The following is a 22008-nucleotide window of genomic DNA, read 5'->3' as shown; positions in this document are numbered from 1 at the left end:
CTCTATATCGCTGTTTTATTACGATCTTGCCATTTTGCAAGATTGAGTAGACCTCTCTATCTCTTTAACAAAAAAAAGTCAACGGTCAAGAAGAGTATAGAGAAGAGACATGGGTTCGTGTGAAAGTGAAAACTTTTTGGTGGCTGAGGAATGAGGACGTGGTGGTGATAGTGATTCTTTTGTGTTTACCCCTAAGTTTTTTTTGTTACTACAAACATGAATCATTTTAACGATATTGATGGAGATTAAAAGAAAACATCTTTATTCAATTGAAATGATTTGTTTCATCAAAAATTTTTGGAAGATTTGAATTGTATTAAGAGCTATTTTTTATATATTAAAAAAAAAAAACTTTGTGGGTATATAAACACATATGGCGATATATAGAAAAGTTTAATAAATAAAAAATTAAATTTATGAATGTGTCTATATTAAAATCCGCACGTGCGTGAGTTTGATCAAAAATATATATATAGAAAATTATAATATAGAGAAAAGTAGAATTTATTAATAGCTATGTAAAATTCGCACGTACGTTTTTTATCCAAAATATATATAGTAAATAGATAGTGTATATATTTAGCCTCTCACTTTTTATAAATAACTTTTTACCAATTACAATATTATGTAAAGATTTTGTTGTCGCAAAAAATTATGTAATATATTTTTCAATATAAAATATACATATATTATTTTACTTTAAAATATATAAATTATTGATTTCATCTCTATCCATGCATAATCTAATATTTTTGGTGGATATCCAAAATTAGATGTCCGGATCAAGATAATAATATCTCGGATCATGTGATCGAGATAATAGTATCTCGGATCAGGATTCGAATATTTAAAACTATTATGATATTTGAATCCATTTCCTTCCTATTTATTGATATATTACTTTATAGTTATTATTACTAGAAAATTACATCTTTTGTGTGTTTTCACCATCAATATTTTCATACCATAAAATGTATGTCTAAGATGGATTATTATGACAACAATGTATGACAAAAATATCTAATCGAATCTGCAAAGTCTACAAATAATCAAAAACATATATAATAATAAAGGGAAAACTAGACTGAATAGATTATATATTTGAATAAGATGATATATATTTCTTTACCTTTTATATATGCAGTCTCTTGTGATATTTTCTCTTTATCAACTATCTAAAAGATTAAGAATAAAAAAATATAAAATAAATCAATCATCTTATGCAGACATTTTTATATTTCAATATAAATTGTCGACATTGTCGTCATGTCGAAAACTCATTTCTTACCAACTCATAAGCACTAATGCACGTATATGGCTGGCCTCTCTAGTACAAGCCCTTATATAGTTTTCTTTAGTCAAATATTTATCAAAAGAATCTAAGATTACCAATTTTTTAAGAATTAAACTTGCTATAATGAGTGTAAAAGTTTATCAACTGATTTATAAAGCTTGAATAGTATTTAATAATTAACCAATTGATATGACATATACAATTCCTACTAATATCGTTGGTTATCATGTTCAACCCTAGTCAAAACAATGAATTAGAATTTGTATGGACTTTGTTTTAATGATAAGTTGTAGAATACTTACTGGTAAAATAAACAAAAAGTTTATCACCAAATATAATTTTAGACACACTTCAGATGCATATTTAACAGTAAAATGAGAATATAACAGTGATTTTTAGATAAATACAGAAATTCTAAACACTAATAATCAAGATTAAATAAAAATGTTACCGTGATTTTGATAAAATCAATGAGAAACAAATAAATGAAATTCCATTGTATAACTATAATACGACAAATAAAAATTGTCAACATAATTTTCAACAAATTTCTTGCATAAAATTTTCAAAACACAATAAGAATAAATAAAAATTAACGTAGTTTAGGTTTCCAATTTTGAGTTGAAATGGACTCCAAATGTTAATGATAAGATGTAATAAATATAGTGGTAAAAAATCAAATAAATAAATGTAACATCTAATAAGAATGTTACCGTAAATCTGAAAATACAAAGCTCGTAAAAGTTAATAATCTATAAACCACTTACAAATGTTGCCGCGATTTTAGTAAAATTGGTCAAATCAATATAAATCAAAGTCAACTATAGCCATGTTCTTGTGCGTGTCGCTGTGATTGCGACGGTGACAAAGAAAATAGCCTTAGACGAAAATAGATTTAATTTAAAGAGTCGCTAAAAGTAGTTACTGGTGTTGTTCATATCGTCTACCATAGTAGCTGCAAATTTCAGCGACATCTTCTATGTGCAAAACAATGACTGCAACAGTCGCAGCGACACAAAATTTGCCCCTGCCCCCAACGTCATTAAAGTGATTTTGTTCTGCTATAGTCGCAGTCGCAGTGACTCGCACAAGAACACGGCCTATATTTTTACAATATTTTTAACAACAATGGTTCTTCCGTTGCATTTCACATATATATATATATATGAAATTTAATTTAATATTGTTTTCCAATTTTGAAACAATATTAGTCTTGAGTTAAAATGGATCTACATTTAATGATAGGATACAATAAATTTATAGATAAAAAGAAATAAATTGTAACATATTGAATAGTCTTATAATAATGTTACAGTGATTTTGGTAACTACAAATATCATAAAAGTTAATTATCAATTAACCAAATATATATGTTACCGCGATCTTAACAAAATTGGTTAAATCAAAATAAAAGAAAGTCAACTACATTATTTAAAATGTTACTATATTTTTGACAATAAACATTTTGTTTCATCACATTTTTCACATAAAGATTCAAATCTACAATAAAAACAAATGAAAGCCATTGTAATTTTGCTTTCCAATTTGAAATAATACTACTCTATGAGTTTACATGTATTCTAGATTTTAATAAAAGGATGTAATAAATATTTTGATTATAAAAAATAACATATTCAATAGTCTAATAAGAATATTACCATGATTTTGATAAATACAAAGATTATAAAAGTAAACAATAACCCAACCAAATAATAATGTCATCGTGATTTAAATAAAACAGTTTAAATCAAAATTTATTAAAGCCAACTGAGATATAAATAAAATATTCAAATATGGAAGGACCTTAAGAGTACCTGAGACCATCTCCACTAGAGCAACTCATTGCTCATAAATAAACTAATCATATTATTAAACTAATCAAATCAACTCATTACCCACTTCAAACAAAATCACTCTTCCAAGAGATCATTTGGACTGGTGGTAACATGAATAGTTTAAACTCAAAAACAGAATTTATTATCACAACTTTAATCAGCAATCAAAATGGTTCCATTTTTTTTAAAGAATATGAATTTTTTTCTTTTCCAGAGTTTTTGTTTACCACATTGAACTTTTTAAGACGCAAATGATATAAGTGTTATATATTGCAATTGTGAAACAAAACAAATTGAAGAAAGAAGAAAAAAAAAAAGCCTCTAGAGAATTTTCTCTATACGGATGTGATTGTCCTCAAAGTAGCATCTGATTCTGTACTAAAAGAGAGGGGACCACAAATCCGACCAAAGGACTACAATAACTCAACTCCAGTAGCCATGGAAATAGAATCTAATGTCACTTTTGGACCTTTCCTTTTTTTAATAAAGAGAGAATTTGATATGATTGGAGAAATGTGTGAAAGTGAAAGGACGTTTCTTTAGTAAGACTTGGCAAAGATTGCAACTTCTTCTGCTGGGTTTCCAGTCATGAGGCATGTTTTAGTCCCTTTCGGCTGTTCAAACGGGTAACAACGAATGGTTGCTCCGGTTTCTTCTTTTACCCTTTGTTCATCCGCGTCACTCGCTGACCAAGGACCTCTCGCCCATTTCCCTAAAGATATTGCGTCTTTGAGCTCATCGTATGAGTTCACATCAACAATGTTACTGCATAATCATATCAAAATGTGAGCATGTGCTAATAATGTTGCAAACTTATGGTAAACGTCTGTGGGAGAAAAGATAACAAAATGAGTACCTGTCCCTGAACGATACAGCCTTTTCTAGAAGCGATGATTGGATCTCATCCAGCTTCTCTTTTACATACGCCACCAACGTTGATGCCTCCATTGATATTCCAAAAACTTTACCTGCCTTTCCTGGTATATCTCTCCTTGAGACAACAACACTGTTACTAGATACATCGCGTGGACCAATTTCAATCCTTAGAGGAATTCCCTGCAAAACGATGTTTTCAAAACGAATAACGCTATCAGAACTTGAAATATTATGAAATTTTTATCACCCCAGAAAAATGATTCTAGTGTTTTTTGTACGAGAGTAACGAACCTTCATTTCCCAGAAATTGAACTTCCATCCTGGAGTTCGTTGATCTGTGTCATCAAGTTTAACTCTAAATCCAGCAGTGTGCAGAGCTTCCTTCACTGATGATGCAGCACTGAGAACTCCTGTTTTCTCATTCTCCTTCTTCCAAATAGGTACAATTACTACCTTAAAAAGAAGAAAAGAGAAGATTAATCTCAACTCTAGATCATCACTTCCAACCAAGTGAGTTACTTGTATAACAACTATCATTTTTGCTAAAGAAAATAACTACTGTTCCTGACCCCTCCCTACAACTAATCCTCCTTAGCTAACGAATGAAAGTTTATATATAAGCAACGGAAACTGCTTCACAAAATTCCCAAACGAATAGAAGATGAACCTGTACTGGAGCTATCTTGGGGGGAAGCATAAGACCAGTGTCATCTCCGTGAGTCATGATAATGTCACCGACAAAACGTGTACTGACTGCCCATGATGTCTGCCACACATGTTGCCTTTCTCCATTCTCATCTGCAAACTGGCATGCTCATATACGTCACTTATGCTGTCGTCATTAAATAAAGATGAGAGAACTAAACTCTAAACAAATTCAAATGTCCGTGCATGACATACTTCTAAGATTAATAGTTATGTATGTACCTGAGTTCCAAAGGCACGAGAAAAGTTTTGCCCTAAATTGTGGCTGGTACCAGCCTGCAGAGCCTTCCGATCTCCCATCATAGCCTCAATAGTATAGGTTATATCAGCACCAGCAAAAGTTTCTAATTTTGATTTTCGACCTGGAATAACAGGTATTGCAGTTTGCTCAAAAGCAAATCGGGTGTAGATTTCGATCATTTGTTTTGCCTGCAATACAACACTAAAGATTTTTCACAGGAGAGTACCAAAAACCGACTCCACAAGTTGACGATAACAAAATAGAGAACAAACCTCCTTTTCTGCCTCCTCAGGAGTGGCATGAGCAGTATGACCCTCTTGCCAAAGAAATTCAAGAGTCCTAATAAATGGTTTTGTCCGCATCTCCCATCTAGTGACATTAGCCCACTAAAAAGAAGAAATATAACCAGGAGCAGTTGTTATAAGTGCTAGATTAATAATTTAAAGAATGATGAACAATTTGGATGTCTATCCATACCTGATTGATCATAAGAGGAAGATCACGATAGCTGTGAATCCACTGGGTAAACATGTGATTCACTATTGTTTCACTAGTAGGCCTAACCTGCCACAACCTCAACAAATGCAACAATCAAAGCCAAAACTTAGGTAATGAACTTTCACAATTCTAGCTTTGTTATAAAACATAGTAACGCCGGAAAAATGCCTACCACAAGCTTCTCCTCAAGTTCTTTTCCTCCTCCTACAGTGACAAGGGCTAGCTCAGGACTAAATCCCTCAACGTGTGAAGCTTCTTTCTCAATAAACGAGTATGGTATAAACTGCACAAATGACCAAACCATCACTATAAACCCCCAATGTAACATCAAAACATAAGAATACAACAATGATTGCAATAACAAGTAAAAGAAAATAAACTTCAACTATGATTAATCTATAAATTCATCAAGAACACAAACACATTTCTTAATTCCAGCTTCAAATTGATACCTGTGGGAAGTACATGTTGCTATGGCCAGTCTCTTTGAACTTCACATTCAAATACTCCTGCAAATCATCAACAATCAGAACAAAACAATCTCAAGCAATTCAAACAAAACATCAATTAACATTTCAAAATCAATTTGAATCCACGAACCTGAATCGCTTCCCAGATCGCGTAACCATAAGGACGGATAACCATAGTACCACGAACAGGACCATAATCAGCGAGCTCAGCACTAGCTATAACATCAAGGTACCAAGCATTGAAGTCCTTTGAGCGAGGCGTAACGGCTCTGTCCGACTTAAGCCGGTCAACCTCCGCAGACTTAGTCTCCGTCGAAGCAGTTGTACCACTCGGCGCCGTCGCGAATCCAGAGAGAGGTCGTCTGTTCGGTAGACATACGGTTCGTCGGAGAGAAGCTGGGTAACGAGTTGTGGCGGGAAATAGAAGGGAAGTGAGTGAAGGGAGTCTCAGAGACGCCACCATTTATCTTCTTTTCGGAGAAGTTTTGTGAGGTTTTTTTCTTCTCTTCTCTTTGGAGATGAATGATGATGACTGTGAAAGCTTTCTTCTCTCAGTCCTCGTAAGCTCATGTGTGGATAAGCCCATTAAGCTTTATATGGACCTATAAGCCCAATATCATTTTTAAACTTTTCTTGCTTATAGAGAGATGATGACTCTCGAAGGTCTTCTTTAGACAATGAACCATTTTGGAATAAAACGCATAAAAAAGTGGAAGAGAGTACACCAACCCTAAAATTTTGTGCAAAAGAAAGCAAATGNATTTTTTTTTTTTTTTTTTTTTCTCAAGACATATTTCTCGTATTTCAAAAAAAAATTTAAATCTCAACTTGAAATGGCCAGATCTTGTTTCTGAATACCAAAAGTAATAGTTTGAAACGATGGGGATGATAATAAAAAGAAACATGGGATGATGGGAATATATATATGTTTGAGTGAAAGTGAATGAATAATGCGTGCACATATTTTTGTATAATTCTCTCCTTCCATCTTGTACTTGTTAGTTTAGTTGCTATCGTAATATTTGTACTATTTATATAATAATAATAATAATTGGATTTTTTTCTAGCTTTTTAAGCAAGAATATCATGATAAATTACCTGGACCCACATTAATATAAATAAGGCATTTGGTAAACTATGAGTTTTTTTTAAAAACAAGAAACTAACAATTTAGAAAACTCTCAAGATTAGCTCTAATAATGATAGGAGAAGGTTGTTGTTATCTTCGGGTTAACCGTGGGCACCTTTGATAAATCTCTTTTGTTTGTGCTTCAGAGAAAAGGTTTTCTTACATCTTGAGACTAGTGTTTTGTAAGTTTTAAGCCTAGTAGTAGCCTATGCTTTTAGTTTACTGGTTCGTCATTTTTTGTTTTAGGTTTGAGTTTTTCGGCTTTGTTTTAAGTATTTTCTTCTTTTGGATAAAATTTAGACTTCGGGAAATTCTCGTTTTTTGCCGGCTTTGACTTCGAGAATATTTATGTCGTCCGCCGGCTTAAGTTCTCCCTCTTTTAAATTTTGTATTTCACTTTGGTACCAAAACTAGTTCATTAATAAAATTTCAGATGAGAAAAAAAAAACTCTCAAGAAACCCATGCTTGCATAGATTAAAAACTGATTTACCTTTAAAAAAAAGGCATTTGTCTATTAATCTATTATGTTGCTTGATCCTTTGAAACAAATATTTTTTTTTTCAATTTATTTCTATTTTTCTGTAATTTATTTAAGAAAAAGGACACTAAATCATCAAGAATGTGTTTTCTTATTATTATTACTAGGTTTTGAACCCACGCTACGCGTGGGTTTATTTGATATATTTTGATGAATTTATATATGATTGATGACCTTTGATGAAATATTATTTTATAAAAATTTTAATTAGTATTAAGGATAAAAATAAATTTCAGATACACCATTTTGAAAAATATAAAAATAAGTTATGTTATAAAATCAAATCTGATCAAAAAAATCATGAATCTAACTCAACGTCCCGGTGAGACGGATCAAACTGGTGACCTCACATATCCTAAACCATTTCTTTGACCACCAGAAAAACAAAACAATTTTATAATCATGAATTTATATCGTTTTCATATTTAATTGATTGCTACCACCTATGTTTTCATGTTTTTTATTCAATGTTTTCTTATTTTTCATATTTTTTCTTGTCATTTTCATTGTCAAAATCTATGATAATTGTCATCGTTACTTTTACCGTCAGGTTCTTCGTTATACTCTTCTTCTTCTTCTTTGTCAACTTCTTCACATTCTTCCACTGGAAAACCTTTTTTTTAGACTACCACACAACTTATATATTAACCCATAAAACTCCAAGACCAAAATCATTTATTTTCTCATAAAATTTGTGCAATTCATAAAGACCAGAATAGTCAACACATGCACCCAATTATTGATAATTTCATACATATACTTATTCGGTTTTAGATCCACATATATTGAAACTTCTCAAACTAAAATCCTTGTACATATTTCTTTTATTTATATAGATTTTACTTTTACTTTTTTTTTCTAAAACATCTTAATAATATAGATTACTATTATATTTCCATAAATGTAGTTAAATATCTAATTCTTATTGGTTATTTTAAATCCTATATGGACACCTTTAGGAGTTTACAGCTTCAACTTTTTATTAGTATAGATATAATATTTTAAAATTTCTATGGAGGATAAGTAATTATAATATTTTAAAATATTCTGTGAAGTTTAAATATTTTTAAATATAGATTTTACTTTTACTTTTTTCTAAAACATCTTAATAATATAGATTACTACTATATTTCCATAAATGTTAATTAGTTAAATATCTAATTCTTATTGGTTGTTTTAAATCCTATATGGACACCATTAGGAGTTTATAGCTTCAACTTTTTATTAGTATAGATATAATATTTTAAAATTTCTATGGAGGATAAGTAATTGTAATATTTTAAAATATTCTGTGAAGTTTAAATATTTTTAATATTTGAAAATTTTTAAAGTTTCAATATTTATAATATTTTAAACTTTTAAAATTTATAAATTATAATTCTCTTAAAAACTTTTAAAAGCTAAAAAATTTTAAAAATTTATAAATTATAATATTTTGAAACCTTTCTAAAGCTAAGACTTTTAGAAATTTCAATATTTATAATATTTTAAACTTTTAAAATTTATAAATTATAATTCTCTTAAAAACTTTTAAAAGCTAAAAAATTTTAAAAATTTATAAATTATAATATTTTGAAACCTTTCTAAAGCTAAGACTTTTAGAAATTTCAATATTTATAATATTTTAAACTTTTAAAATTTATAAATTATAATTCTCTTAAAAACTTTTAAAAGCTAAAAAATTTTAAAAATTTATAAATTATAATATTTTGAAACCTTTCTAAAGCTAAGACTTTTAGAAATTTCAATATTTATAATATTTTAAACTTTTAAAATTTATAAATTATAATTCTCTTAAAAACTTTTAAAAGCTAAAAAATTTTAAAAATTTATAAATTATAATATTTTGAAACCTTTCTAAAGCTAAGACTTTTAGAAATTTCAATATTTATAATATTTTAAACTTTTAAAATTTATAAATTATAATTCTCTTAAAAACTTTTAAAAGCTAAAAAATTTTAAAAATTTATAAATTATAATATTTTGAAACCTTTCTAAAGCTAAGACTTTTAGAAATTTCAATATTTATAATATTTTAAACTATTTAAATTTTTAAAATTATAATATTTAAAATCTTTTTAAAAGTTTCAATATCTATAATATTTAAAGTTTTAAATTTTTTAAATATTATAATATTTTTTGAAACTTTTTAAAATTTTAATTTGATCAAATAAAAAACTGGATCAAACCGAATAAAACTTTTAAACTTGGATGTCTGATAAATCAAGTTTTCATGCTCATTCGTTGTTGGAAGCATATTAATCTTATTTATATTGGTTATGAACCATTGTTTAAAGAACTTCTAGCCGATGTGGGACATTATACATAGTTTTTTTATTTCTATAAATTTAAAATTCTGGAAATTTAGAAAATGTTAATGAATGACATGTCAAGCCCTGATAGGTTGTTTAAAATAATTCTTAATATATAAAATTCTGGAAATTTAGGAAATGTTAATTAGTGACATGTCGAATCCCTATTAGATGTTTAAAATCCTAGGTGGATAGTTTAGAAGCTTATAGCTCATACTTTTATTTAGTATAATTTTTTTTTTAAAGAATGAATATTAACTTAGTGGTCCAATATAATGTACTAGGCTTACATATACATACATGTATATGACAGCATGACTCTTAAGTCTTAACCATGTTACATTTATTGCAAGCGTGTGTAGGTAAAGCCTTTTGTTACTTTTTTTTTTTTTATTGTATGTATGTTCACCCCTTTACTTATCAAGTGAATGATATGCCAAAACGTATATTGCATAAGATCTGTGAGTTGTCATAAATGAACTGTTCACAGTTATTTTCAATATTTTTTTTTTCATAAAAATTCTGTAACAAAATGAATATAAAGTTCAATCTACTCATTTATTTCATATGAAATGTATCTAATGTAATGTCGTCATCGTGAAAGTTGGTTACATCACAAATTCAGAAAGGACCTGGAAGTGTTTACGTCTTTACGACCTCATACGCCATTTCAATTGAATAAATGATTTTTTTCTTGTCTCCTATTTATTACAAAACAATACACTTATTTAACACTTGATTTACTCGGTTGAGTTATAGAAGATTAAATTTCTGATATTTTTACTAACATGGATTATTCATAAAACGTTAATGATAGGGAAACCAACTCTTTACACTAACCCACTAGGCCAGCACATTCTATATATTTGGTATTATTACATTACATGCTTGATCAACAATTTTCATCTTTATGGCTCAGATTCTATCTATGTGATATTGTTGGCAAAGGAAAAGGAAGATCGAACAATCCAATCAAAACACTCGCTCAACACGGTATTAGTTGCGTATATTAGAAAGTAATCATCTTAATTAACCAAACAAGAGATTAATTTAAGAAAAGAGGTCTTTCAAAAAAGATTTTTGCATATATTTAGCCGCAAACAGCTTGCACCAAACAATAATAATATTATCTTTTCTATCTAAGGACCAAGTTTAGTTATCTATAAACTATGCATTAAATTAATATTCCAAGGACACGGAGTTTACAAGTCTCGCGTAAAGAAAAATAGTTTTATAGAGAATTTCACAAATTAAATACTAAAATAGTAGTAGTATGAAGAAAGAACATCGAATGCCATGGGAAATGGACCCATCCATCGCCAACTTTTATTTTATTAGTGTTAAAAATAATTGAACAATGAGGTCCATGACTATAAAAGTCGCCATATTTTTTGTTTCCTCTAATTTCCAAAAAGTAAAAAGAAGTTAAAATATTGTTTTCTTATATTCTCACCAACATATTCACTCACGTTAAAACCAAGTCCAATCATAATTATCACACGCATACATACAAATACAAGTTACAAGTTACAAGGCCATGTAGTTTATTTGCTTGCTTGTTAATAGTATAAAAATAATTAGCAGGTATAATAATAATGTCTAAAGAGAATCATTAGGATTTGTCAAGTTGTTATTGCCACACCTGCAAGATTCTAGTACAAAATTTCCTTAGATATTTATCTTTTTTAGGGCATAAATTCTGTAATATCTTAGTCATTCATTCCAAAGATATATTATTACAATACATAGAACCTTAAGAAAATTCCATAAAACCCAATCACTCTTTCTTTTATTATTAGTAAAAATATGGCAAAAGTCCTTTTTTCTTTGTTACATAAAGATTCCTTACCTTGCCTTTTTTTTTCTTCTTCGATCCTCCATTTATATATATATATATATTAATACACTTTTCGAAAATGGAAAATCACAATGATTATAATATCAGAAATATCCTGGAAAATTAATAGCAACAATTATTATAATAATAATATGGTAATTATAAGAAGAAAAAAAAAAAAGAGAATGTGAAGTTAACGCCAAGCGGATGCGACAGCGAGTGTCCGTCCCATCCACCCAAAGCACACACCTCCGTTATCTTCTTTAACGGTAAAACCCGAGTGAACTCGTTTTCCGTTACTAAGTCGGCTCTTCATCGACTCAGCTATCTTCTCACTCGATGGCAACAACTCGAACCCCGCCATGCTCATCCGCATTCTCCATTTCCCGAACACCTCACACCGCTCTATCCGATCGATTCCTTCGCACGCCACCGCGTTTATAAGCTTTCTGCCCATCCCTTCCTCGACTTTGCCACGGTCCAAATTCGAACTAGGAACGGTCGACTCCACCGACTCAAGAAGCGCACCGTAACACGCGCACGACTCGCTCACTCTCCCTAAAAACGGCGCCGTGTTAGAATTCATCTCCTGCTCCACTATAGTCACCACGCGCGGCTTAAGTCCCTTCACTCGCCGGAGAAGCTCGTCTCTCGGGTTCTCCGTGCACACGCTCTCGTCCGGAACACGATAAAGCTTGAAAGCTAAGTTCACAGCCAAAGGCTCGTCGGGTTCGCATCCTAGCGACTCACGGCTCAGATCACCGAGTCTTAAACTCGCCACCACGTTGAAACTCACGGAGATACCGAGTCGATCACCGAGCTGACTCAACAGATCTCCGACGGCTTTCAACTTCTCTTCCCCTCCATCTCCGACCACAAACCCCTCGCTGTTCGTTACGACGGTGATCTTAACCACCGGAGTCTTCGTACTCTGTCTCTGCCCCTGATTGATACCGTTTCGGCGCGTGGAAAGCGCGTGTAGAAGGTTAACGTACTGTCCACCTTCTCCGATGTCGAAATCGATGACGTGGAGGTTCATGATCCCTTCGTCGTTGTTTCCGGCGGAGTCGAGAATTGCGAGATTCGCCGCCATGAAGCCGAGTTTGAAACAAGGAGAGAGCTCGTAAAGCAATTGAGTCGAGAGCAAATGCTCCTTCCCGTACAATTCAGTCGCCGGAGAAGCTAATCCCTCAGCCGGATTATTATTAATCCGATGACGAAGCGCCGTCACCATGAAATCCACAAGCTTCTCCTCCGAGTTCCTCCTCAAACTCGGCGTCTCCGAAACACGCGCTAGTAACTCCGACGCTATCTCCGTCTTCCCTTCCGCAATCGCCGTCGCGATTTCCATAACCGTTTGCCTCGTACATACCGATGCCGTCGTCGTCATCGTTGAAGCTGTAGATGGCGAAGAAGACGAAGAAGAAGAGCTCGGTGAAGAAGACGTAATCGGGTTCGGGTTCGGATTCGGAGTCACGAGATTTTGAATCCAATCGGAATTTGAATTAGTGATAACTGACACGTCATCATCACCACCTCCTCCTCCTTGTGCATCACTCTCATCCTCGTCATCATCTAAAAGCTGTTTCTCAAGCTCTCTTAAACTATTCAACATGTTGTTGTTGTTCTCCGATTCACGAACCCGGTTTTGCTGAACCGGTTCAATACAAGGAACGCCGGTTAACGTCATGTTATTATTATCATTACCCGACCCGAATCCCATCCGGATCCCACCAAATAAACCTAAATCCGGTTGCTGCGTCGTCTGAGACCTGAGAACCGGTAAGCCGTAACGCTGAGAGAAACTCATATCATTCAACGACGTGAGATCGATCACTGGCGACGGAGATTGAAGATGGTTCTGATAATTCCTTGGCTTCACGGACCTTAGAAGAAACGCGTTGAGAGCTGCTTGGTTATAAAACGGTTGTTGCTGTTGATGATGTTGCTGCTGAGCCGCTTGAAAATCAGCTAAAGTACGTTTTCCGGCGAATCCATGACCGGCGGAGACTCTGTTCCCGATCTGATCAAGAAAAATACCAGGAATCTGGTTCCTATACGTCGGTTGAGGATTATTATTGTTATTACTACCAACGTTGATTACAGTACCAGGACCTCCATGTATCATAGATCTACCACCACCACCGCCGTAAAACTCCGGTCCACCACCGCCTCCGGGGAATCCAGATGACATTTTTTTTTCTTTCCTCTCAAAAGTTAAGAAGATAAGAGAAAATAAAGAAAGAGATCAAAAATTGTGAAAATATTACTGAATTTTGATGAAACGCATGATAAATAATAAGGAAAGAGAGAAGAGAGAGATTAGATACTCTCTGTCTCTGAGAAATATGTAGAGAGAGAAGGAGTTGCTTTCTCTTATGGCATTTTGAGGTGATAGTGACGATAATATAAATGGAAAGAGTAAGTGGCTTTACGACCGTTGGATCAGATTTTTAGATTTATGTTTTTTACCCTTGATGAAATTAATCGGACGGTCAGGATTCCTTGTTTGAGACTCCTCAAACACCTGCATCTGTCTAAATAGTTTCGTTTCACCGTTTTCTAACCGAATGTTTTCTGTCATTTACGAAACCATTGGGGTATGATTACGACACGTGTTTGTTTTTGGATAGATCTGTGGCGTTGGATTGTGATCACAGTCTGTTACGTTATAAACTCTGTGTTTGGTGTGTGTGTGTATGTAACTGAGTTTGGAGTTTGGTCTTTTCAAAAAATTTATAATACTTTGGGGGGGCTTGTGTGGATACCCTTTGTTTTCTTTTCTTTACTTTTTTGGTAATTTACTTAACAAAATTACCGGGTAATCTCGCTAGGATTATCTACCACGTGTCGGTCATTTACTTGCATTTGCATTTGGAATACTTCTTTTTTTCTTTAAAAATATTACTGTTATATTTTAGAATATTTTTGTTACTGTAATTAAATAACATAATATTTTAGAATACTTCTTTTTTTTTTCTTTTAAAATATTACTGTAATATTCTAAAATATTACTGTAATATTTTAGAATATTTTTGTTACTATAATACTTTAGAATATTTTTGTTACTGCGCTACTGTAAAGAGATCGGTTCTACAATATTTTTGTTACTGTAATTGAATTCGAGTGGTTCAATTACAAAGCGTTTATACTGATCAACATTAATTAAGAAATAAATAGCAGTTTTAAATTGCGCATTCGAGTAATAATAATAGTTGTCACCATTACGGTAACAAATGTTTTCCAAAATATTTACAATTAATAAAAAATACAAACTTTTTTAATTTGGAAATAAATAAATTTTAAGAAATATTACTTCAACAAAAATATCCATTTTTTCCCAGACAATGATATAACATGTGTTAGTTTGTAATTTTATGTTGTTGATTGTTATAAAGAAAAAATTCATCACTTTAGATTTATTTTTTGAAAAATTTAGCTTTTAGTTTAAATAATCATTTTCTTTTACTAAAACTTTTAGTGACAAATTTCAATCACCACAAAAGTTCAAACAAAGATATAAATAAAAATAATAATATCAGAATATGAGACACAAAAAATGCAAAGAAGCAATAAAATATGACTACGGTTTATCAAATATATCGAACGAAACAAAATTTAATAATGATCATAATAAATGATTTATTATGAATGTTGTGTAGATATTATAATTAACAAACTCTAATTAATATTTATTCAAATTCAAGTGAGTGAAATAATTTTTTTAAGAATATAATTACGTTCATCGACAAAACTAATTTCATACAATCGTTTTCAAAATTAAGAATTTTTTTTTTAACTCTAAAGATCGTAGTTGGACGATACTTGAACTGCCTTAATTTGGATAGGCAAAACATAACAACAAAATTCACTTTCCAATTGAACCGCACATCACCGTTCCACACCGCCTCACAAATATTTCCTTTTGAATTGTTACAAAATGCGGATAATGTAGATATACCACACTTCAACGCATTTTTACATGTCACCGTTCATAAATTCAAAAAATACTATTACTGATCTTATATATATAAACAATACTTATTTCTAATTGTATTTTGACATCTACATTTAAATTGGATACTCGAAATTATCATTGAATTACTTATAATTCTGTGTAATTAATTATTTTTAGACATTAGTTAATTTAAAATATAATTAAGCATAGCACAATATTAATTAATTTTATAAAGGTAGATAAGAATTATTGTAATCAGGGTAATACGATTAAAATACGATTCTAATTTATAACTTGATTAATGTTTCCATCATCTTAAAATACGATTCTCCTCAAGAAAATTAAACAAACAAATGAGTTTACAAAATAAGAATGAACAAATCCAACTATACCATAGCATTACATGTAATGTAGTCTATCTACCTAGTACTGTTTGTTACACATATGTTTAGGAAATCTAATGTGACAAAACACAAAAGAAGAGCTCAGTTTTTGTGTATCCTTTGAACTTAAAATAATAACAAAACCCACTTGGGTTTCAAAGTAGCATCATATTTTCACATGCAAGTGCGATGTTTCCGTTTCGTACCATTTTTTTTTCTTTTACCTCTTCCGATAAAACATAAAACACTGTCACAAGACAACTTTTTAATTCTAGTAAGTTAAACTCTTTTTTTCTTTAACTTTTCTTCTGTCGTAAATAATAAATTGGAAATTGAGAACGTTTTTCTTATTTTCTTATGGCAAACTGTATTAAATTATATGTTATATTCATCACTTTTTTATTGTGCCAATTGCAATAATTAATTTTAAAAGCCATTAGCACGAAAATTATGTTCTTATTATGGTCATAACCAGGTTGACCTTTAAGAAAGAAAAAAAAGATCGCCGGCAAGAAAAATAAAATTGTATTAATCCTCATATATATTAAGCTATCTCGAGTTTTATAAAGTTCTCATTTTTTTCGTACTTTTTCAAACAAATAATTGGTTTTATAATAGCCCTACCTTCCATAACTTTGCTAAAGTCTTTAACAATATGTAATATATATACAGAGACACACAAGAAAATGGATGGGAAAAAAAAATATAGGTTTCAAATTGCCTATGAGATAGAGGGACCCTCCAAACTTGTAGAAGCAAATTGCCACTTTAAACAACTTAAGTTGGCCCTATCGAAAATCCAAAAGCTGCTTATTTAATATTTAAAGGACATATTTGAAAAAACAAGGATTAAAAGAAAAAAAATGGTTTATTGGGGACTAAGAGTTATGGGTTTGTTCATGTACTTTTAAGAAAAGGTTTGAACCACAAACTTACATGTCTCTCTAGTTATATATAATTCAGAATTAATTGCTGTACTTAGTTGGATGTACATAGTTTTGACACATATTAACATAGTAGAGATGCTATTGATTTGATACATAGGTACAAATTGCATAATAGTCTAATAGTATTGTTGCATAGCTGTTGGAGATGGAGAGAAGAGATAATCTTTTCCATTTAATATAGATTTTTAATTGGTCGTTTAAGCTTTTAGTTTTCATTAATAAAAGCGATTCAACAGTTAATTTTTGTTAACAACTCTTTAATTTCTTCGAGTTGAAACAGTAAAGCTTTAAAGAAGATCTCATTGCGAAAGAATATATTACCATCATCGATGAAAGCATTGTAGTGAATTAGTATATAAAGATATGGAACATAATGAGAATTGGTGAAGAGTTCGTCAGCTTTGATTCTATTAATAATGCAAATTATATTCTATTGCATTTAACATCAATCTCTTGTCTCCAATGATAGATCATTATATAGTTTTATTCCTAAATGTTTTATATGTGATCAAACAATTCTCCCAAGCTTTCGTAAGATAAAACCACAACATAAAGTTTTTGACATTTTCTTGCAGGTTGCGTGAAGGCAAAAACCTAATGAGTAACAATTTCGCTTAGCAACTATATATCATTTATAATACTTTAATTTTCCACCTTAGTTTATATTTTATCTCTTGACTATGCTACTTTAGTTTATGTTTTCTTAATGATCTCTTAAATCTAGTCTCACCACGTGTCTTACTTGTGCCTTGCCTAACTCGAGTCTTCTCCACCATATATAATAAGGGGTTGTTAACACAAATACGGAGTTCCAACCAATTTTTTTTTTCTGTTATAAAGGAACTCTAGCTTTATTAGTTGTATTTGTGTATAACGTAATCTTCTTCATGCATGCTAAGTTAATATTGGTTGGTTAAGATATGTAGACAAATACATCATTAAAATATGTGATCCCCAATTAAAGCATGTAGAGTTGTGGCCTATCACCCAAACTTAAGAGCAAACCACACATGGCAATTCCATAAACCCAAGTTCGAGCGTAGATGGTTTTGGACTTTTAAGTTGAATGAAAACAATAATGGCTAAATGATGTGATTAATATAGAAATATAAGGTCATCTTTATTGAGGGGTACTAATTCAAAGGGTTCTTTAAAAATATATATATAATAATGAAAAAAAAAGAAACAAGGGAGAGAAACGGTACTGAAGTTACCAAGGAAAGCAACGTTACTCTTCTCAAATAAACATGTGTCTGCTTTTAAATGGCTATTATTAATTAAAGGTAATAAATATATATAAATAATTAAAATAATATTTTTTCTTTTTATTAAAGAAACGTGACAACGTTGTTCCAGTAATGATGTATAGAACTAAAGATTATAGGATTGTACCTTTTGTAAGGGGAATAGATGGATTTATATTGGAGAATACATACAGACGAAAAGAAATTAAAAAGTGAAGTTGACCAGGTGAGGGCTGGTTATCATAAAGCAAAAATATGAAAGAGTGGGTAGGTCCTGATTTGGTGGCGGTGGTCGACTGTTCATTCATACTAACCGGAAATTACTGGTTATAATCGTTTGATTTTTTCGGCCGTAAAGCGACTTAAGAAAAACAAACAACTTTAAACTTTCTAATCAATGCAACTGATCCCAAAATTACATTGTGAAAAAATAACAAAAATTAGAACATAATATATAATTAGTAACAAAAACTACTTAAATCTGATTAAAAAAACCATTTGAATTTCACATCAACAGGCTCTAATGTGTCTTCTTCTTCTTCTTCTTCTTCTTGATTTTGGCGTGAGATTATAGTTAACACAATGCCATATATATATAGTATTGACTTCCCGAACAAAAAGAAAAAGATATAGTATATTGCATGTGATGTACTAATACTATAGTCTAAAAACTGACTTTTTCTCGTAAGATTAAAATTTTCGTCTTATTGCAAAAATGAGAAATCGAAAGAGAAGAGAGACTAGTCAGTTTGAACGGTATGGGGCTTTGGAATTGATTACGGTTAGTTCTCGTTCTCTTTCTAAATTGACCAAACTGTTAGTATTTTTGTAGAGCAAAAAACTGGTGAACATGTTACTTGTGTTAACCCAAAAAAAGAAAAGATTTACATAAATGAGAAAATACTATAAGAGAGCCACGAGCTTCTCGATGATGGAGGAGTTGATAGAGAAGCTTACCGTCGCCACACGAAATCCACACATTTCTTCTCTCTTGTTTACATTTCTTGCTTTCTGCAATTTGTTTTTCCACGTGTCCCAACCATTACGTTTCTTTTATTTTCAGTGCTACAACAAAAACTAACCTGTTACCGAGTACGAGTAGGTAGCTATGTTTTAATTCTATGTGATGCACCACATTTTTTCTTCAACTATAAACCCTCTCTACTCATAAAACTAGTAGAGAATTTTCTGAACTTCCCCATAATAACTATCTAAATAAGTATTTACTAAAATTACTTTTTTGTTTTGTTTTTATTTTATTTTATTTTTTATTATAAAAATAGGCAAACAAAAATTCAAATTAAGATTTTGTGAAAACAAGACTCAGTAAACAAAATCATATTTTCCTATATTAGTTTCCTTTCGATTTTGAGATTTGAGGAGACTGGGTCTTGACATGATGAGAACGAAGATTCCTGCAAAAACATGCCCATATAGTAATAGATTCCTATATTATAGAAGAAGAAAAAAAAAAACAAAGAAAAAGAAGGTAAAATGTTTCATTATGGACACACAAAAAACATCAATGTCATCAATTTGAAAAAAGTGCATTCCAAATTATGCAGTTAACTTAAAAATATTGATCAGTGTGACTTGACTTACAAAAAGTCTCGAAGTCGAAAGTATCTCCATATGCACAAATACTTTTACCGAGTCTTGTTAATGATACTTATTCATGTTATGTAAACATTACATCAAAAAGTCAGGGTGGCCGAGTGGTCTAAGGCGCCAGACTCAAGTTCTGGTCCTCTAACGAGGGCGTGGTAACAATCCCACTTCTGACAATTCTTTTTTTTTTATAGTTCTCTCTTTTAAATCAGACATATGGTTTATTAAAAACTTCAATTTATAGTCTCTTTTTTTTTTATCTGTTCAAGTTTGTAACAAATTTTATTATTTACTGGGCGTGGGTTCAAATCCCACTTCTGACAGTTCTTTTTTTTAGTTCTCTCTTTTAGATCAGACATGTGGTTGATTTAAAACCTTCAAATTATTGTCTCTTTTTTTAGTATTCAAGTTTGTAACAAATTTTATTATTTACTTCTACATGTTCAACCTAACAGGGTCCTATAACCGGATGTAACGAAGTTTTGAATGCTAAGGAATATAACTAAACAAATCAAAATATTAGGTAGAATCCAATTCAAAATGTACTTGTGTTTCTAACAAAACTCCACTTCTGAAGACTCATACTAGTGTAAAAAGACAAATCAGCTAAAAACAGAGAAAAAAACAAAAATCTTTAATCAAGCCTCGTGAATGTGAAAATCTCATTTATAGTCGGTCACAAACTAAGTAAAGAGATTGATTAAACAGCAGTATCAGCTATTTTGCTTCCTAGGCAAGCGATATCCACCAAAAACACAAGCATGGTCACCCTCACAATTGTCAAGAGGCAATATCTCTGTTGGTTTCAACTCTTCCATTTGCAGCTTCTCCACTTCCTTCTGATACACTGTTTCTGCTGATAACTTTGAGTCTATACTATTCGCCTGAAACAAATTTTTAAAAAAGCTTATAAGTTAAACGAAAAACAATACACACTGAAAAAAGAGAGAGTGATTTGATTTGAACCAACGGTTGCAAGTTTGTTTACATACGCTTATAGTAATCATAAAATGACCTCCAGGTTTGAGGAAATATGATGCATTGGTAGCTATGATCGTAGCTTGGTCTGGTTGATTAATATCACATAATATGATATCAACCATGCCAACAAGCATTCTGTATTTAGCAGGATGTCTAGCATCTTCAATGATTGGGATAACATTAGTTCTCTTCTCAGTCATGTTCACCAAATCGCTACCACATATATGAGAATGCTCAACAGCGTAAACACATCCCTCCTACCAATCAGAAAAGCAAACATAAGTAATATACAGAGAAGAAGAAAAAGGTTTTAAGGTTTAGGGTTTCACTTACATGGCCAACAATGTCGGAGACATGAGATACAGAGTATCCGGAAGAAGCACCAAGGTAAAGAACTTTAAGACCAGGTTTCTACAGTTTCAAGAAACAAAAGCGTTTTTATTAGTTTCCAAGAACAGAGGAATAAAAGAGATTGTTACCTTGATGATGTGATGAGACTTACGATCCAAATGTTATCAACACCAATGTTAATAGCAGCAGCTAACTTAGATCTATGAGGGTTCCAAACCCTGTATTCAACTGTAGATCGATCTTCGTTCTGAACAAAGATTCTCTTCTCATCGTAAATGATTTCACCAGGAACTAAGTTTTTGGTGACAAGAGCATCTCCTTTACTCTTGGCAATGAACACTCCTGCGTGCCTGTGTGGCGCCACTAACACTTTGCCTCCTCCCTTAATTCCTCCGCCGGATTCACTTCCACGGCCTCTTACGGCACTTCCTCCACCGCCTGTGGCTAAACCTCTTCCACGGCCACCACCACCACGTCCTGAAGCAGTGAGGAATCAAAATAGTATACGTAACAAGCAAGTCAGCTAGAGATATTGTGGTAAAACGAATTTCGAATAAACGCAACCCTATATGTTAGGTCGAACAGAGAAACAAGTATAAATAAAACGGCTTTTAGGGTACGTACTTCTTTGGGGATGTGTCATATTTGGTATAGATCGAGAGCGACGGGACTAAAAGGAAGAAGCGAAAGCAACAAAGGAGAAGATTGATGAAGAAGTTGAAGCTTTCGTGATTAATGCTTTTTTTTTTAGTGGAGGCGTTCATAGGGTTTTAAGAATGTTTTTTTTTTTTTTTTTTTTT

The 22008-nt window shown here is 31.6% G+C and overlaps 3 protein-coding genes across 3 annotated transcripts; all 3 read right to left on the bottom strand.

The window, feature by feature from the left end:
- On the bottom strand, positions 3382-6467 carry LOC104727564 (proline--tRNA ligase, chloroplastic/mitochondrial). Its single transcript, XM_010446661.2, has 10 exons — positions 6050-6467; positions 5902-5958; positions 5622-5732; positions 5429-5515; positions 5224-5337; positions 4933-5139; positions 4673-4810; positions 4297-4458; positions 3986-4185; positions 3382-3894 (listed from the first exon to the last, which is right to left on the bottom strand). The coding sequence occupies exons 1-10, from the start codon at positions 6380-6382 to the stop codon at positions 3669-3671; spliced, it is 1635 nt and encodes a 544-aa protein (XP_010444963.1). The 5' UTR covers positions 6383-6467; the 3' UTR covers positions 3382-3668.
- Positions 11815-14133, bottom strand: LOC104727554 (scarecrow-like protein 8). The gene has a single exon (XM_010446652.2). It carries the CDS (start codon positions 13928-13930, stop codon positions 11930-11932), a length of 2001 nt encoding a protein of 666 aa, XP_010444954.1. The 5' UTR covers positions 13931-14133; the 3' UTR covers positions 11815-11929.
- Positions 20590-21851, bottom strand: LOC104753342 (putative rRNA 2'-O-methyltransferase fibrillarin 3). The gene is made up of 5 exons (XM_010475610.1): positions 21833-21851; positions 21360-21685; positions 21191-21268; positions 20869-21114; positions 20590-20760 (listed from the first exon to the last, which is right to left on the bottom strand). The coding sequence occupies exons 1-5, from the start codon at positions 21849-21851 to the stop codon at positions 20590-20592; spliced, it is 840 nt and encodes a 279-aa protein (XP_010473912.1).

Source organism: Camelina sativa, chromosome 2, assembly GCF_000633955.1.
Source record: "Camelina sativa cultivar DH55 chromosome 2, Cs, whole genome shotgun sequence".
Lineage (NCBI taxonomy): Eukaryota > Viridiplantae > Streptophyta > Magnoliopsida > Brassicales > Brassicaceae > Camelina > Camelina sativa.
The sequence above is the reverse complement of the archived record's forward strand: the minus strand, read 5'-3'. Positions and strand labels throughout refer to the sequence as shown.

Excerpts from the sequence above, each read along its gene's own strand:
- LOC104727554 (XM_010446652.2), bottom strand. The coding sequence starts at position 13,930 with ATGTCATCTGGATTCCCCGGAGGCGGTGGTGGACCGGAGTTTTACGGC.
- LOC104727564 (XM_010446661.2), bottom strand. The coding sequence starts at position 6,382 with ATGGTGGCGTCTCTGAGACTCCCTTCACTCACTTCCCTTCTATTTCCC. Across the intron at positions 5,959-6,049 it reads CGATCTGGGAAGCGATTCAG|GAGTATTTGAATGTGAAGTT; the intron begins GTTCGTGGATTC and ends GATGATTTGCAG. Across the intron at positions 5,338-5,428 it reads TTCCTCTTATGATCAATCAG|TGGGCTAATGTCACTAGATG; the intron begins GTATGGATAGAC and ends TCTTCTTTTTAG.
- LOC104753342 (XM_010475610.1), bottom strand. Across the intron at positions 21,115-21,190 it reads TCTCCGACATTGTTGGCCAT|GAGGGATGTGTTTACGCTGT; the intron begins GTAAGTGAAACC and ends TCTGATTGGTAG. Across the intron at positions 20,761-20,868 it reads ATTTTATGATTACTATAAGC|GCGAATAGTATAGACTCAAA; the intron begins GTATGTAAACAA and ends AATTTGTTTCAG.